At 35.5% G+C, this 18716-nt stretch overlaps 1 protein-coding gene across 1 annotated transcript in view; it reads left to right on the top strand.

Annotated features, from left to right (window-relative positions):
• The first annotated feature begins 459 nt into the window (after window positions 1-459).
• LOC131506099 (beta-defensin 43-like) overlaps window positions 460-18716 on the top strand; it is a 28003-nt gene continuing 9746 nt past the window's right edge. The window contains exon 1 of the mRNA XM_058719700.1: window positions 460-517. Within this exon, the coding sequence (XP_058575683.1) occupies window positions 460-517 (58 nt within the window). The remainder of the gene's footprint in view (window positions 518-18716) is intronic.

Here is an 18716-nt window from a genome sequence, read left to right as displayed (position 1 = left end):
AAATGTAATTGCATTGTCTAAGTCTGCTAATACAGACTCAAAAAATATTAATAAATAGACATGCTGTTATACTAGTGTCTCTTCCCGTTGTTGGGAAATAAACTGAATACTTTAACTCTGTAAATGCCTTAACCTTTACAGTTCTGTCAGTAACCATAAGACAATGATTTTTCACAGACTATCTCTTCTGCCTTCACCATAGCTGCTCCTTCTCTGTAAGTGCTTTGCATCCTATGATCTTCATCTACACCCTGTCAACATTTGACAAATGTACTTTGAATGACCGATAGTCCTGTCCGTTGCATGCTGTCTCCTGATATGAAGGCTCATTGGAACACAGAAATGTTCCTGCTACTAAAAGGTTCAATAAGCATACGGCAACTCATCTCTTGAGTACTAAATACACGAAGAAGTTCTCTTCATCCCAGCTACTGATTCTCTCTAACTGGCTTATTCAACATGAGGCTCTTGCATTCCATCCTTGGAGTCCTTGCCTTGCTGTCCATAGTTCCTCAAGGTAAGACGCAAGCCTTTCATTACAAAGACATGAAAATATAAATGAAGGAGAATACAAAATCTCCTAAGAGTTAGACAGGTGCAGATTGTACCACACAATGTGAGAGAGGAGTGCATTGGCCCTCACAGGAATGGAGGGTTGGATGGATGCGAAGGGCAGATTCATAAGGTGGTTCCTTTCAGTGATTTCACTTGTTTGTGAACTCTAACTTGAGGACTGTCATTTGATCCAAAGATGGTGAGAGGATGTTCACAGAACAGAGGAGATTGGGGGAATCAAAACAGTGGAAAGTGAGTAGTGATTAGAATGGCCAAGGGTGAAGGGGAAGCTGCCCCGTCATACTCTGTGGGTTGCAGAACTCTGATCACAGATGAAGGTAAAGGCCTCAGTGGAAATTGCTTTGTGTATGATGGGAATTAAGATCCCATCTTAACAATTATCCAAATTACCACTTATACAGGGGATATTTATTGAATAATCAATCTAACCTTCCCAAGTTAATTTTTAAATCCACTAATACTACATAATAAAAATATATTAATTATTGGATTTACAACTGGGATTTACATTATTATCTATTGACTTATCTATCTTTTCTGAGGCACACATTGCCTCAGAGCACATTTTAATAGCTAACAATTCAAGATTTCCCTCATTGTTCTTGTTTATTTGTATTTGTATTTTTCATGATATACAACACACTCTTTTGAAGTCCGCAATGTCAGTGGTTTCCTACGTATTCATAAAGTTGTACAACCATCACCACTAGTTCTAGAACATTTCACCACCCCAAAAAGGAACTCCATGTTCACTAGCAGCCATTACCCATCCTCCCCTCTCCTCAGACCCTAGAAGCTGCTAATCTATTTTCTGTCTCTATTAGTTTACCTGGTTTGATGTAGTCATACAATATATGACCCTTAGAGTCTTTTTCTTTCCCTTAGCACGTTTTTCAGAGTTCATCCAAGTTGTAGCATGCATCAATGCCTTATTTCTTTCAAGTGATGAATGGAAGTCTATTGCATGGATCCACTACCTTTCATTCATCTATTCATCAGTTACTGGACATTTGGGTTGCTTTGGAGCTATGATGAATGATGCTGCTGTGCACACTTACATCCAAATTTTTGTGTGGATATATTTTCACATCTCTAGGGTACACAACTTGGGATAGAATTACTGTGCTATACAATAACTATGTTTAACTTTCAGAGAAGTTATCAAACAATTTTCCACAGTTGCATGCTTCCTTTTACAATCCCACCAGCTATGCATAAAAAGCCAATTTCTCCACATCTTCACCAACATTTGCTATTGTCCATCCTTTTTATTATCATTATCTTAGTTGCTGTAGCAATATCTCATTGTAGTTTTAATTTGCATTTAATTTGCAATTTAATGATGTTTGTCATCCTTTTTTTATGAAATTTATTGTCAAATTGGTTTCCATACAACACCCAGTGCTCATCCCAAAAGGTACCCTCCTCAATGCCCATCACCCACTTTCCCCTCCTTCCCACCCACCATCAACCCTCAGTTTATTCTGTTTTATCTTTTCATGTTTTATTGGCCATTTATATATCTTCTCTGTAAAAGCTTCTATTCAAATCCTTTACTCATTTTTTAATTAGGTTGTCTTTTATTGTTGAGTTGCCAGTTCTTTATATATTCTGGACACTAAACGTTTATCACATATAGGTTAGCAACTCTTCTCTCCCATTCTGTGGGGTTTTTTTAAATATTTTACTGGAAATGCTTGCTGTGCCAGTGGGTTTCCAGGTTCCATCTACAAACAACTCAAATTCAATTGGCTTAAACAATAAAGAAAATATATTATTACTCACAAGAAACCTGAAGGTCAGACAATTCTGAAATTGGCTAATGCAGCAGATCATCTATACCATCATGTGTTTGAAGAGTGTCAGATTTATCCTTAACTAGCTTTTCCCATGGCCTCAAGATAGCTGCCACTGTTCTAGAAATCATATCCGGACCCACCACATTACACTAGAGTAAAAGGAAAGCATTTCTTCTCATACCAACAAGGAACACTTTCTCTCAAGTTCCCCAGAAATGGGTTACATACCCACCCCCAAACTAATTGCTGGAAGAGAAATAGAGAACACTATCATTGGCTTACACTTAATACAGATTTATGCCTAGGATATCTAGAAAAATGGTAGACAACCAAACATTAGGACTCTGGCCACAAGAACATATATTAGGATTATGGCACCTAAGCACATATATGGATACACTATTGTTTAGTTTTGTCACCTTGCTTTAAAATTGATATAAATGAAAGTATGTATGTACATTTTGTATCTGGCTTACTTTACTCCATATGACATGTATGAAATTCAACTATGTTGCTGTATATGACACATTCCTATATAGTGTTCAGAGTAATATGCCACAATTTATTCATTTTACCATTGATGAACATTTAGATTGTTTCCAGGATTTGACTGCTATAAATACTATCACTGCTATGAATTCTTGATAAACGATTGTTTTTTTTTATCCCATAGGCCCCATTTTATTTGAGTTTTTAAACAGAAGCCCCACAATGAGCACGGGACTATGCATACAATTAACATTAGTTGTCTAAGAACTTTATTTTTTTAATATGAAATTTATTGTCAAATTGGTTTCCAGACAACACCCAGTGCTCATCCCTACAGGTGCCCTCCTCAATGCCCATCACCCACTTTCCCCTCCCTCCCAACCCCTATCAACCCTCAGTTTATTCTCAGGTTTTAAGAGTCTCTTATGGTTTGTCTCCTTCCCTCTCTGTAACTTTTCTTTTCCCCTTCCCCTCCCCCATGATCTTCTGTTAAGTTTCTCAGGATCCACATAAGAGTGTACAACCAATCCCTCAGAAATACAAGCAATTAGCAGGGAATAGTATGAAAAAGTATATGCCAACAAACTGGACAACCTGGAAGAAATGGACAGATTCCTAAGCACCCACACCCTTCCAAAACTCAAACAGGAAGAAATAGAAAATTTGAACGGACCCATAACTAGTGAAGAAATTGAATCAGTCATCAAAAATCTCCCAACAAATAAGAGTCCAGGGCCAGATGGCTTCCCTGGGGAATTCTGCCAGGCATTGAAAGCAGAGATAACACCTATCCTTCTCAAGCTGTTCCAAAAAATAGGAAGGGAAGGAAAACCTCCAGACTCATCCTATGAAGCCAGCATTATGCTGATCCCTAAATGATTCTTGTTGTATATGTGAACACCTATTTATCAGGTATATAACTAGGAATCAAAGTTTTGTCATAGAACATGTATATCTTCAACTTTAGCAAATAATGCCAAAGAGTTTCTCAAGTAGTTGATCAAATTCACACTATGTTCAGCAGCAAAGAACAGCGCTGACTGCTCCACATCCCCAGTAAGTTTATATGATCAAGGTGTTAAGTTATAACCATTCAAGTATATGCATGGTAGTAACAGAGTCTACTTTACATTTAAATTTCTATATTAGTAATAAAATTGAAGACAGTTTCATTTGGTTTTTGGCCATTTTAATATCAATTCTCAAAGTACCTTTCAAGTATTTTTTTCATTATTCATTGAGCTATTTGATATTTTCTCAGTGATCTGTAGGGTTGCACTATAAATTCTGGATGCAAATGCTTTATTATGTGCTTTGTAAATATCTTCTGCTCTATGGCTTGCCTTTTTACCCCCTTTATGATGTTATTGTATAAAAAGGAATTTTCAATATTAATGTAAGTCCAATTCATCAGACTTCATTTTACCTTGGGCTTTTTGTGTTCCTTTTTCACCTAAAGGCCATAAAGATATTCTCTGAATATCCTCTTCAAAATGCTTTTCTTTTTTTCAACGTTTTTTTTTTAATTTATTTTTGGGACAGAGAGAGACAGAGCATGAACGGGGGAGGGGCAGAGAGAGAGGGAGACACAGAATCGGAAACAGGCTCCAGGCTCCGAGCCATCGGCCCAGAGCCTGACGCGGGGCTCGAACTCACGGACCGCGAGATCGTGACCTGGCTGAAGTCGGACGCTTAACCGACTGCGCCACCCAGGCGCCCCCAAAATGCTTTTCTTTATCTTCCAAAAGGTTTATTATTCTCCTGTCAAATTTAGATTGTAAATCTCCACCTCGTATTGATTTTCATGAAATTGGGGTCAAATTTGTTCTTAAATTTGTTTTTTACCATATATGTAGCTAATTGACCCAAAAATTTTTCTGGAGAAAACTTTTTTCTCAATGACTTACAGTGCCCTTTTGTCATAAATCTAGTATATATTCTAGGCTACCTACTCTGTTCCATTTGTCTTTCTTGGTACAAATAATATACTATTCTAATTAATGACAATATATAATGTCTTCATATATGGTAGAGAAACATATCTACATTTTTTTCAAGGAGTGTCTTGAATATTCTTGCCCCTTTGAATGTCCACATAAATTTAAGAATAAGGTATTCAAGTACACATACATATTCAGTAAGAATTTTCATGAAGATTGCAGTGAATCTAGAGGTCAATTTCAGGAAAGAGGACATCTTTCCAAAATTAAATCTTTCTGCAGCTTTGTAATATTTTGAAATCAGGAAGTGGAATGCCTCCAGCTTTGTTTTTGTCTCCCAAAGTTGCTTTGGCTATGCAAAGTCTTTTGTGGTTCCATATGAGCTTATAAAGGAATACTATAAAAAATTATATGCCAACAAATTAGACAACCTAGAAGAAATTGATAAATTCCTAACATACAATCTTTAATAAAGTAGCAGAAAGACAAATAAAAAAAATCAACCTCATTTACAATTCCACAAAAAAAGTATAAAATACCTAGGAATAAACTTAAACCAAGGAAGTGAAAGATCTGTACTCTGAAAACTATAAAACATTGATGAAACAAATTGAAGCTGATATAAACAAATGGAAAGATAGACCATGCTCATGGATTGGGAGAATTAATATTGTTAAAATTTCCATATTACCTAAAGCAATCCACAGATTCAGTGCAATCCTTATCAAAATATCAACAGCATTTTTCACAGAACTAGAAAAACTAGTTCTAAAACTTCTACAGAACCACCAAAAATCCCAAATAGCCAAAACAATCTTGAGAAACAAAACTATAAAGTTTGAAATATCACAATGCCAGATTTCAAGATATATTATAAAGCTGCAGTAATCAAAACAGTATGGCACTGGTACAAAAATAGACACATAGATCAAGAGAACATAATAGAGAGCTCAGAAAGAAACCCACAGTTACATTGTCAATTAATTTATGACAAAAGAGGCATGGATACACAACAGAGAAAAGACAGTCTCTTAAATAAATGCTGCTGGGGAAACTGGACAACTACACACAAAAGAATGAAACTACCACTGTCTAACACCATACACAAAAATAAACGCATAGATTAAGGACTAAATGTGAGACCTGAAACCATAAAAATCCTAGAAGAGAACACAGGCAGCAATTTCTTTGACACCAGCCATAGCAATATTTTTCTAGGTGTGTCTCCTAAAGCAAGGGAAGCAAAAGTAAAAATAAACTATTGGGATTATATCAAAATAAAAAGGGTTTGCACACTGAGGGAAATCATCAACAAAATAAAAAGGCAACCTACTGGGGGCACCTGAGTGGCTCAGTCAGTTGAGCGTCTGACTTTAGCTCAAGTCGTGATCTTATGGTTCATGAGTTCAAGCCCCACATTAGGCTTGCTGCAGTCAGCACAGAGCCTACTTTGGATCCTCTCTCCCCTAATTGCTAACCCCCCCCCACTTGTGCTCTGTCAAAAATAAATAAACATTTAAAAAAAGGTAACCTACTGAAAAGGAGAAGATATTTGCAAATGATGTATCTGATAAGGGGGTAATATGCAAAATATATAAAGAACTTACACAACTCAATGCCACAAAACCCACAAATAATCTAGTTAAAAATTAGACCAGAATAGACATTTTTCCAAAAAAGACACACAAATGGCCAACAGACACATGAAAAAGATGCTCAAGAGCATGAATCATCAGGGAAATGAAAATCAAAACCACAATGAAATATCACCTTATACCTGTCAGAAAGCCTAAACTAAAAAGATAAGAAATAACAAGTGTTGGCAAGGATAGGGAGAAAAAGAAACCCTCATAACACTGTTGTTGGAAATGTAAATTGGTACAGCCACTTTGAAAAACAATATGTTTTAATTCTATTTAAAAATAGAATGCTTATATGATCCAGTAATTTCACTACTGGGTATTTACCCAAGGAAAATGAAAACCCTAATTTGAAAAGATATATGAACCTTATGTTTATTGCAACATTAGTTATAATAGCCAAAATATGGAAGCAACCTAAGGGCCCATCAACAGATGAATGGACAAAGAAGATATGAGATATATGTAAATACACACAAACACACACAGACACACACACGAAATTTTCACAGCTATTAAAAAAAAAAAAAGACAAGATCTTGCTATTTGTAACATGGATGGACCTATAGATTATTATGCCAAGTGAAATAAGTCAGACTGAGAAAGACAAATACCATATGATTTCTTTCATATGTAGAATCTAAAAAAATAAAACAAATGAGTAAACAAAAAGTAGAATCAGTTCTGTAAATACAGAGAACAAACTGATGGTTTCCAGAGAGAAGGGGAATGGTAGGGGGAGGGGTGATGGACAAAATGGGTGAAGGGAAGTGGGAGATACAGGTTTCCAATTATGGAAAGAGTAAGTCACGTTAATAAAAGTCACAGCATAGATAATATAGCCAAAGATATTGTAACTGCATTGTATGGTGACAAATGGTAGCTACGCCTGTGGCAAGCATAGCACAATGTATAGAGATGTTGCATCACTGTTCATACACCTGGAACAAATGTAAACTATCCTTAAAATGATTTTTTAAAAAAGAAAACAGAAATACTTCAAATAAACAAGCTCACTCTATATCCAAGAACTAAAAAGAAAAGCAAACTAAGGCCAAAGTCAGCTGAAGGAAGGAAATAAAAAAGACTAAAGTGGAAAGAAATAAAATAGACACCAGAAAAAAAATAGAAAATATCAGTGAAATGAGTTGTTTTTCTGAAAGTATAAAATGTACAAACCTTTATCTAGACTACCTAAGGAGGAAAAAAGGGGTTTTAAATAAATAAAATAAAAAATGAAAGAGCAAACATTGGAACTGATACCACAGAAATCATTGGATCATAATTGTATCATTGATCATTCACTATGAATGATTATATGCCAAAAAGTTGGATAACCTAGAAAAAATGGATAAATTTCTAGAAACATACAACCGACAAAAACTGAATCAGGAAGAAATAGAAAACCTGAACAGACCAATAATAAATAAAAAATTGAATCAGTGATCAAAAACCTTCCACACAAAGAACCCTAGGAACAAATGGTTTCATTGGTGAGTTATACCAAATATTTAAAGAAAACTTAACATCAATTCTTCTCAACTGTCCAAAAAATTGAAGAGGAGGGAACACTCCCAAGCTCATTTCATCTGGCCAGATTTACCCTGACACCAAAGCCAGGTAAAAACACTACAAAAAAGTAATAAAACCACAGTCTAACATTCCTGATGAATATAGATGCAAAAACTCTCTACAAAATATTAGCAAACTAAATTCAACAACACATTAAAAGTATGCTACACCATGATCAACTGAGATATATTCCTAAACTGCAAATATGGTTCAACATATCCAAATCAATACATATAATACACTAAATTAATACAATGAAAGACAAAAATCATATGATATTCTCAATAGATGCAGAAAAATCATCCAACAAAGTACATCTATTAATGATAAAAACCCTCAACAAATTTTGTATAGAAGGACAATAATATGGACCACATATGACAAACCCACAGCTAATATCATACTCAACTATAAAAGGTTGAAAGCTTTTCCTCTAAGATCAGGAATAAGACAAGAGTTTCCACTCTCACTATTCTTATTCGACATAGTTCTGAAAATCCTAACTAAAATAATTAGGCAAGACTAAGAAATGAAATGCATTCCAAATTGAAATGGTTAAGTAAAATTGTCATTATTTGCAGGTGATATAACCATAGAGCAAACCCTTACTCAGCCAAAACCTTTTGGAATTAATCAACAAATTCAGTAAAGATTCAAGATATAAAATCAACATACAGGGGTGCCTGGGTGGCTCAGTTGTTTGAGCGTCCAACTCTTGATTTTGGCACAGATCATGATCCCAGGGTTGTGGGATTGAGCCTCACATTGAGCTCCATGCTCAGCATGGAGCCTGCTTGAGAGTCTTTCTCTCTCCCTCTGCCCCTCTCCCCCACTCTCTCTCTCTAAAATTAAAAAAAAAAAATCAAAATACACAAAACAGTTGCTTTTCTATACACAACAACTAAATATCAGCAGAAGAAATAAAGAAAATTATCTCATTCACAATATCTCTAAAAAATGTAGGTTTAGTTCAAAATGGTGGCAAAGGAAGATCCTGAATTTACTCCATCTCAAAGATACAACAAATATACAACCATATATGGAATAATTTCTTCTGAAAAAAACTAGGAAACTGGCTGAACAGAGCATCCACAACAAAGGACAAAAAGAACAGCATTGAGATGGGTAGGAAAGGCAGGGCATCATCTGGCCAAGTAAGCCCCACCCTGGGTGTGGTGATCCACAATTGGGAGATCTCAAAAATATGGAATTTTTTCCTGAGAAGTAAGGGATGTGTGCTCCACATCAGGGACTACAACCCTTAGATTTTTCACAAGCCCCCTAAATACTAGTCTTTGAAAAACCAATGTGAAATATGTCCAGGAAAACCATTGAACTCTAGGGAATATGAACCCATTCTTATAGGGTTTATGGCAGACTTGCTCACCCTGGGAGCCAAGGCAAAAATAACAACATGAAAAGAGCCTAAACCATATGTGAAGAAAATCTAGTTATTAATTTTAAATTGCCTGCCAGAACTTTCCCAGGGATAGAGACACTAGTGGATGCCATATTTGTGACCTCATTCTAACTTGCTAAGGTTGGCACTGGCATGTGACATTTTGAAACTATCCTTCTAACTTTCGGGAGACAGTGTGCATAACCAGCTGAGAACCCTACCAATCCTTGTAATACAAATACATAGCTGGGTCAGGCAATGGTTCAGCCCACCTCCATGTCCCAACACAGCCATGTGTCACAGTCAGGCTGACACCAGCCCTACCCAATCCCATAGTGCAACTATGGGTCGCAGCCCCACCCACCCTTCTACCACATACACACTCCACAACAGCAGACAGGTGTGTGCAGCCCACATAGGAGAAAACCTTTGAACATGCCAACTCTAATAGTCAGAGGACATTGCATTCCTGGGCTCCAAGTGACATCTCCTAAAAAAGGCTGCTCCTTCAGGACTAGGAAAGGTACTTAATCTGACCAATAAATAGAAACAAACAGAGCCAGGGAAAATGAGGAGACAGAGAAATACATTCCAAATGATAGAACAAGATAAAACATAAAAAAAAAAAAGCATTAATAAAACAGAAATAAGAAATCTACCTGGTAAAGAGTTCAAAGTAATGATAATAATGATGTGCAGTGGACTCAGGAGAAGAATGGATAAACACAGTAAGATCCTCAACAAAGAGATAAAAAATATAACAAAGTTCCAAACAGAAGTCATAGAGATGAAGAATACAATAACTGAACTAAAAAATATAGTAGGGGTTCAACAACAGACTGGGTGAAGCTGAAAATCATATCAGAGAGCTAGAAGACAAGCAATAGAACTCATCCAGACAGAGCAGCAAAAAGAAAAATAATAATAATAATAATAATAAAGATAACTTAAGGGACCTTTGGGACATCAAATGTAATAACTTTTGCATTACAAAGAACCAGATAGGAAAAAGAAAGGGCCAGAAAACTTATTTGAAGAAAGAATGGCCGCAAACTTCCGTAATCTGAGGAACAAAACAAACATACAGATTCCCAGGAAGTTACACATATGATGAACCCAAAGAGACCCAAACCAAGACACATTATAATTAAAATGATAAAAGTTAGGGGCGCCTGGGTGGCGCAGTCAGTTGAGCGTCTGACTTCAGCCAGGTCACGATCTCGCGGTCTGTGAGTTCGAGCCCCGCGTCAGGCTCTGGGCCGATGGCTCGGAGCCTGGAGCCTGTTTCCGATTCTGTGTCTCCCTCTCTCTCTGCCCCTCCCCCGTTCATGCTCTGTCTCTCTCTGTCCCAGAAATAAATAAAAAACGTTGAAAAAAAAATTTTTTTTAAAAAATAAATAAAATGATAAAAGTTAAAGATAGAAAGAAAGAATCTTAAAAGTAGCAACAACTTATTACATACAGAGGAAACCTCATAAGGTTATAAGCAGACTTTTCAGCAGAAACATTGTAAGCCAGAAGAGAGTGGCACAACATATTAAAAGTGCTGGAGGAAAAAAGTTCCAGCCAAGAGTTCTCTACATGGAAAGATTTTAATTCAGAACTGGAAGAGAGATAAAGAATTTCAAATACAAGCAAAAACTAAAGGAGTCCATCACCACTAAATCAGACTTATAAGAAATGTTGAAAGGTCTTAAGTGGAAAGAAAAAGGCCGTAATGAGAAGAAAATTATGAATGGAAAAAAAATTCCCTGGTAAAAGCAAATATATACTAAAGTCAGTAAACCAACCATTTATAAAGCCAGTATGAATATTAAAAGACAAAACTAGTAATCAATAATATCGACAATAATTACTTAAGGGACACCCAAAATAAAAGATGTCAAATGTAACATATACACAAAATATAGAATGGGGAGTAAAAATGTAGTTCTTTTAGAATATATTTGAACTTAAGTAATCATCCACTTTAAATAGACCTCTATATACATAAGATGCTTTGTATGAACCTCATGGTAATCACAAACCAAAAACCTATAGTAGATCCAAAAAAATAAAGGAAATCAAGTATAACACTAAAAAAGTCATCAATTCACAAGGAAAAAGAGCAGGAGAAAAAGAAGGGAAAAGAGAACTACAAAACAACCAGAAAGCAATTAATAAAATGACAGTAAATACATTTAAGTATAATAATTACTTAAAATGTAAATGGATTAAATGCTCCAATCAAAAGACATAAGAGGTCTACATTGATTTAAAAAAAAAAAAAGATTCATCTCCATGCTGCCTAAAAGAGACTCCCTCCAGGCTGAAAGACACATACAAACAGGAAACAATGAAAAAACTTTCTATAGCAGACTTCCCTGGTCCAGCCAGTGAACAGAATTTTCATTCCAACATTTGAGCATATTTAAAGCTAATTATTGGAAAATTGATTTTCCTTACTATAAATATTTGCCAGAATCTGCCATTACAGAAAGAATTTAAACAGTTTATTAACCTTCAGCAAACCATCATCTTTAAGATGTATGCTTGGAATTTATTCCTCTTAGTTCTTTCATTTCTACCCCCTTTCCAGGACAGTAAGAATTTTTTTTTTTTTTTTACGTTTTTTATTTATTTTTGGGACAGAGAGAGACAGAGCATGAACGGGGGAGGGGCAGAGAGAGAGGGAGACACAGAATCGGAAACAGGCTCCAGGCTCCGAGCCATCAGCCCAGAGCCCGACGCGGGGCTCGAACTCACGGACCGCGAGATCGTGACCTGGCTGAAGTCGGACGCTTAACCGACTGCGCCACCCAGGCGCCCCAAGAATTTTTTTTATTCACTGTATACTCCAGTTTCTATAAACATGACAAGCATATAAGCTCTGTGCTCTCATTATTTGTGAAACAGGTGAATCATTATCATATACTTGCTAAAATCCTAAACTTTTAATTCTTTTACATATAGTAGATAGAAATACATTAAAATATATTCTATAAATTCATTGCAACAGCTCATATAAATTTCAGCAATCAGTCCACTGTAAAAGTGCATATGTAAATTATATTTCTTGGGTTTCTGAAGAGTTCTTTAAAAACAATATTAGACTTGGGACTCCTGGGTGACTCAGTTGGTTAAGTGTCCGACTTCAGCTCAGGTCATGATTGCACGGTTTGTGGGATGGAGCCCCACATCAGGTTCCTGCACTAACAGCTCAAGAGCCTACTTGTGCGTTTCCCTATCCCTCTCTCTCTGCTCCTTCCCTGCTCATGCTTGCTCTCTCTCTAACTCTTTCTCTCTCAAAATAAATAAATAAATAATTTTTTTACTAAAATAAAACTGTTTGGGAAACTTTCTTCTGGTTTCTGGTTTACCATGTAAGGAGCTTAGAACCATAACTGCCATTTTCACAGAAAGAGAAAAGCGGAATGAACTGAAAGCCAACAACTCTTTCTTTCGTCTCTCAGAGAACTGAAGTCACAGAGCAAACCACAGCCCCCATAATTAGAGAGATAGAAAAGTGGATACAGAGAATTAAAACTTACCAGGACAGAAGCTCATGTGCATTTTCCATGAGAACAAGTACCAGGGTAATTGACAAATTTCAGGAAACTCAATATAAATTCGAGAGTTAAAACCTAGAAATTAAGAAAAAAAGTCTTAGGGGTGCTTTCACACTACTATGAATTTTACTTCCTGGAGTGCTAACAGGTTTTTACAATGATTATTAGGAAGAAAATCCTTTCATAGGTCCAGCAGAAAGAGATGAGAGTAGTCATTTTGAAATATACCCAGATGAATCTGTTCTTAACAAAGCCTGCCCTCAAAAGAAACTATATCACCAGAACCTAACCAACTGAGGTTTTACCAGGGCCAGAGTGACCAGGTGAAAGTGAAATACCCAACTCTAGCCTGATCTAGGTTTCCACATGGGGGAAGGAAAATGCCCAACTCCAGTCTCCTCTAGACTCTTGTCTCACCTAAGGATGGGAGAGGGGAGTACTGAGAAACAATTTGTGAAGGTCATAGCCCTTCAAGGGGCACAGTATCACTAACAACTGATATCTAATCATAGGACTATAAAATGATTTCTCTGCCCCCCACACCAAAATATTACAAAAGGGGAATACAACTGGAAGAACTGCGTGTCTCAGACCTTATTCAAGAAGTCATCTTGAGGTAAATCCAAAGGCATTTGGGAATATAAAAGCAAAGAAATCAGAAGAAATTTTCACTTCTAATAGCTACTGTTAAAGTGAAAAGTAAAAACAGCTTAACCCCTAGCAAGAGAAACAGAAAATCTCACACTAAAGATTTATTTATCTCAATTCCTTTAGCCCATTACATCATGCTCAGCTTTCAGTACAAATTTATAAGATAGTTTGTACCCTTTGACCAACATTTCCCCATTTTCCCTACCCCTTAGCCCCTAGTAATCACCACTGTATTCTCTGCTTCTATGAAATCAGCTTTTTTTAGATTCCACATAGAAATGATAACATATATTATTTGCCTTTCTCTGTCTGATTTATGAAACAAAAAATATCTATGACAAACAAACTTGAGGGAATGTGTTACTAGTAGAAATGCCTTACAAAAAAATGTTAAAAGAAATTTTTCACTTATATTGAACAGTAAAAAACCGAAAGTTTTCCTCTAAGATAAGGAACAAGGCAAGGATGCTCACTCCTGCCATTTCTATTCAATATAGTACTAGGAATCTTTACCAGAGCAATTAGGCAAATAAAAGAAATAAATGGTATCCAAATTTTAAAAAATTATCCTCATGCACAAATGAAATGATATTGTATGTAGAAAACCCCAAGACACCACCTACAACTCTTAGAAGTAACAAAAGAACTGAATAAGTTATAAAACACAAAACCAACATACAAAAACTGTTGCATTTCTATACACAAACAACACTATTCAAAAAAGGAACTATGAAACCAATCCCATTTATAATAACTTCAAAAGAATAAAATGCTTAAGAATACAAATTAACCAAGGAGATGAAAGATTTGTACACTGAAGACTACAAAACATCGATGAAAAATTAAAGAAGACACAAATAAATGGAAGAATATCCCATGTTTGTGGGTTGAAAGAATATTGTTAAAATATTCATACCACCCAGAGCAATCTACAGATTCAATAAAGTCCTTATAAAAATCCCAATGTCATTTTTTACAGAAAGAGAAAAACAACACTAAAATACTGTTTAAAGAAATACTTACAACAAAGATTAAAAATTTTTAAATAGAAGAAAATGAAAGAATGAAAAGAAGGAAGGAAGAAAGGAAGGAAGAAAAAAACTCTAAAAGTCAGATGAAACCACAAAAGTCTGTGAATAGCCGAAGCAATTCTGAGCAAGAAGAACAACGCTGGAGGTGCTCTTCCTAATTTCAAAATATATTACAAAACTACAATAATTTTTTAAAATGATACTGGCATAAAAAGACCTGTAGACCAATGGAAGAGAATACAGGACCCATAAATAAGTCCATGCAGATACAGTGAACTGATATTTCACAAAAGTTCTAAGACTACATAGTGGAGAAAGGATAGTCTCCTCAACAAATGGTGTTAGGAAAACCAGAAAGCCACATGCAAAACAGTATGTATATAGAGAGAAAAATCTATTCAAAATAGATTAAAGATTCAAACATGAGACCTGAAACTATAAAATTCATAGAAGAAGACAGAGGAAGAGCTTTATGACATTGGTCTTCTTGGCAATGATATCTTGGATATGCACCAAAGCACAAGCAACAAAAGCAAAATTAGACACGTAAGACCGCATCAAACTAAAAAGCTCACAGCAAAAGGAACAATCAAGAGACTGAGAGGACAGCCTGCAGAATAGGAGAAAATACTCAATAAAGGGTTAATATTCAAAATATATAAGAAACTCACGCAACTCAATAGCCAAAAATAATAATAAACCAATTTAAAATCAGGCAAAAGATCTGAATAGATATTTTTCCAAAGAAGATATACAAATAACCAGGAGGAATACAAAAAAGGTGTTCTCTATCACTAATCATAAGAGAAATGCATATCAAAACCACAATGAGGGGCGCCTGGGGTGCTCAGATGTTAAGCATCTTACTCTTCATTTCAACTCAGATCATGATCTCACAGTTTTGACATCGAGCCCCAAGTTGGGCTCCACACTGGGTATGAAACCTGCTTAAGATTGTGCCTTTCCCTCTCTCCCTGCTCCTCCCTGCATGCATGCATGTGTGCACACGTGCACGGGCGCTCTCTCTCTGTCTCTCTAAAATAAATAAATAAATAAATAAATAAATAAATAAATAAATAAAATGTTAATTAAAAAAACAAAACAACAGTGAGATATCACCCCACACTTGCTACAATGTCTGTTATCAAAAACAAAAACAAACAAAAAAAGACTGAAAATACATCTAGTAAAGGGAACCTTTGTATGCTTTAGGTATGCATGTAAATTGGTGCAGCCATTATGAAACCCAATATGAAGTCTTCTCAAAAAATTAAAATTAGAACTACCATATGATCTAGTATGTCCACTTCTGAGCATATATCCAAAGGAAATAATATCAGGATGTTGAAGAGATATCTGTACCCCCAGGTTTACTGCAGCATTTTTCACACTAGCCAAGATATGAAAACAACATAAGTGTCTGTCAGTCAGTTGATGAACAAAGAAAGAAACTGTGGTGTGTACATTTATAAAGGAATATTTATTTTTGAGAAACAGAGAGACAGACAGACAGAGTGAGAGCAGGGAAGGATAGAGAGAGACAGAGACACAGAATCCAAAGCAGGCTCCAGGCTCGGAGCTGTCAGCATGGAGCCCAACACGGGGCTTGAACTCAACAACTGTGTGACCATGACTTGAGCGAAGGTCAGATGTTTAACCAACTGAGCCACCCAGTGCCCCTATATATAAAGGAATATTATTCAGCCTTATGAGTATTAAGTGGGGCACTTGTTTTAATGAGCACTGGGTGTTATATGCAAGTGACAAATGACTAAATTCTACTCCGGAAATCAATATTGCACTATATGTTAACTAACTAGAATTAAATAAAAATTTGAAGAAAAAAAAGGAACCTATTCCATTTGCAACAATATGGACAAACCTGAAGAACAGAATGCTAAGTCAAGTGAGCGAGACACACAAACACCAATACTGTGTGATCTCATTTACCTGTGGACTATAAAAAAGTTGAACTCAAGGAAGTAGATAGGATAATGGTGGTTGCCAGGGTGAGGAGAGCAAGGGGAATGGACATATTTTGGCCAAAGGGTACAAAGTTTCAGTTATAAAACGAACAAGTTCTAGAGACTTAATGTAGAGCATCGTGACCATAGTTAACAGTAATGTACCATATACTTGAAATTTGCTGAGAGTAGATCCCAAGTGATCTTCCCCCATTTCCCCCCCCAAAAAAAGAAGGTAACTATGTGAGATGGTGAGTAGGTTGATTATCTTGTGGTGGTAATCAATTCATAACGTATATTGTATCCAAACATTGCACTATACATTTTAAATTATACCATTTTTCTTGATCATTCCTCAATAAAGGTAAAACACACACACAAGAAGAAAATGTGATACATACAGAAAATAAATCATTATTCTGAGAAGGAAATTTTGCCATTTGTGACAACATGGATGAACATTATGCTAAGTGAAATAAGCCAGACACAGAAAGACAAATACTGCATGATCTCACTTATATATGGAATCTAAAAAAGTCACCCTAATAGTAACAGAGAATAGAATCATTGTTACCTGGGGCTGGTGCAGAAAACAGGAAGTTGTTGGCTAAAGGGTACAAAGTTTCATTACACAAGATAAATAACTTCTGAAGTTCCACTACACACAGAGTACTATAACTAACAATACTATATCATATACTTACAAGAGGCTAAGAGGATAGATCTTACACTAAGTATTCTTACAATAATGACGACAACAACAACAACAACAACAGTAATAATAATGGAGATGGGAAGAAATTTTGGTAGTTGATAGCTAGGTCTATGGCCTTAATGATGATGATGGTTTTACAGGTATAGACCTGCCCCCAAACATATCAAGTTGCATATATCAAATATGTATAGCTTTTCGTATATCAGTCATAGCATAATAAAGTGGTTAAAAAACAAAAATAGATTAAAGAAAGTGTCTCTTTATTTTTAAAAAGTGTCTATCAAAATATTACAACAATGAAAGACATTATATAATTACAGTATCTCCAGTATGCAACCCCCATTGTATTAATGACTGTAGCCATTGTGCATCAATAGCTGCTATTATCTCCAAAAGAGAGACAACTAGACATTATGCGCCCTCCTGACCAAACACCTACACACAACACCAACTACAGTACAGCTAGCTCCGGGAATCAACCAGTCTCTGAACCTAGCTGGCAATCTGCCAAAATATGAAGGACACAAGAACATGTTGAATTCTCCAAAAGTATGCAATCAAAAAAGTATAAACTGTGGGAAACATGGCAGCTTAAATATCTCAAGTTCTTTAACATAAAATTGTAAAGAAAGGATTTGGAAAGACATGGAGATTTAAAGGGAATACCAAAAATTATAAGAAAAAACCTAAACTTTAGTGTCTAGGCATGAAATCCAGGTAACAAAACTATTTTCCAAAACAGGGATGAGATTCACGAATAACTAGAGAAAGTCTTCTGATTCATTAGAGTTAGTTCTAAATGTTATCAGACAACATAACGTCAAGCAATCTTTTGATCATAATTTCTATTTTTGAAATACTGGTTCATAAAAAATCACAGTATTATCCACTGGCAGGATAGTAGTAAATTAGATTGGAATCTACATCTACAAAAGACACTTCTGAATGTCATTGTTTCAGATTTTTAATACTGCCTTAAAAAGGCCTGTTACTCTTCAACTATGTCAGTATACTTTGAAATATAAAATAATTATAATTGGAACAGTTATTGTAAATCTAAGTAGATAATTCCTAAGGCAGTATTTGTTTAGTCAGAACATATTTTCATTTCAAATATATAACTAAAACTTCTCACAAAGTCAGAACACAACTCATAGTTTGAACAGAAACTTCAGTGTTTAAATCTTAACATTCAGTAAAATAAACACTACACATTAGGTTGCTCTGGAATATAAATCACTCATTTAAGTAAATGGGATATCATTCCTAACTTGTGTTAAAAGTGAAGAATTCCTTTTTTATGTGAAGGCTTGACCAAAACCAGTTAGTCCTATTACGGTACAAATCAAACTCTACTTACACAACACATTTATTAGAGATTTGGATACAGAT

The sequence above is a fragment of the Neofelis nebulosa genome, chromosome 3, assembly GCF_028018385.1.
Source record: "Neofelis nebulosa isolate mNeoNeb1 chromosome 3, mNeoNeb1.pri, whole genome shotgun sequence".
Lineage (NCBI taxonomy): Eukaryota > Metazoa > Chordata > Mammalia > Carnivora > Felidae > Neofelis > Neofelis nebulosa.
Note: the sequence above shows the minus strand (reverse complement) of the source record. Positions and strands in the feature narration are given on the sequence as shown.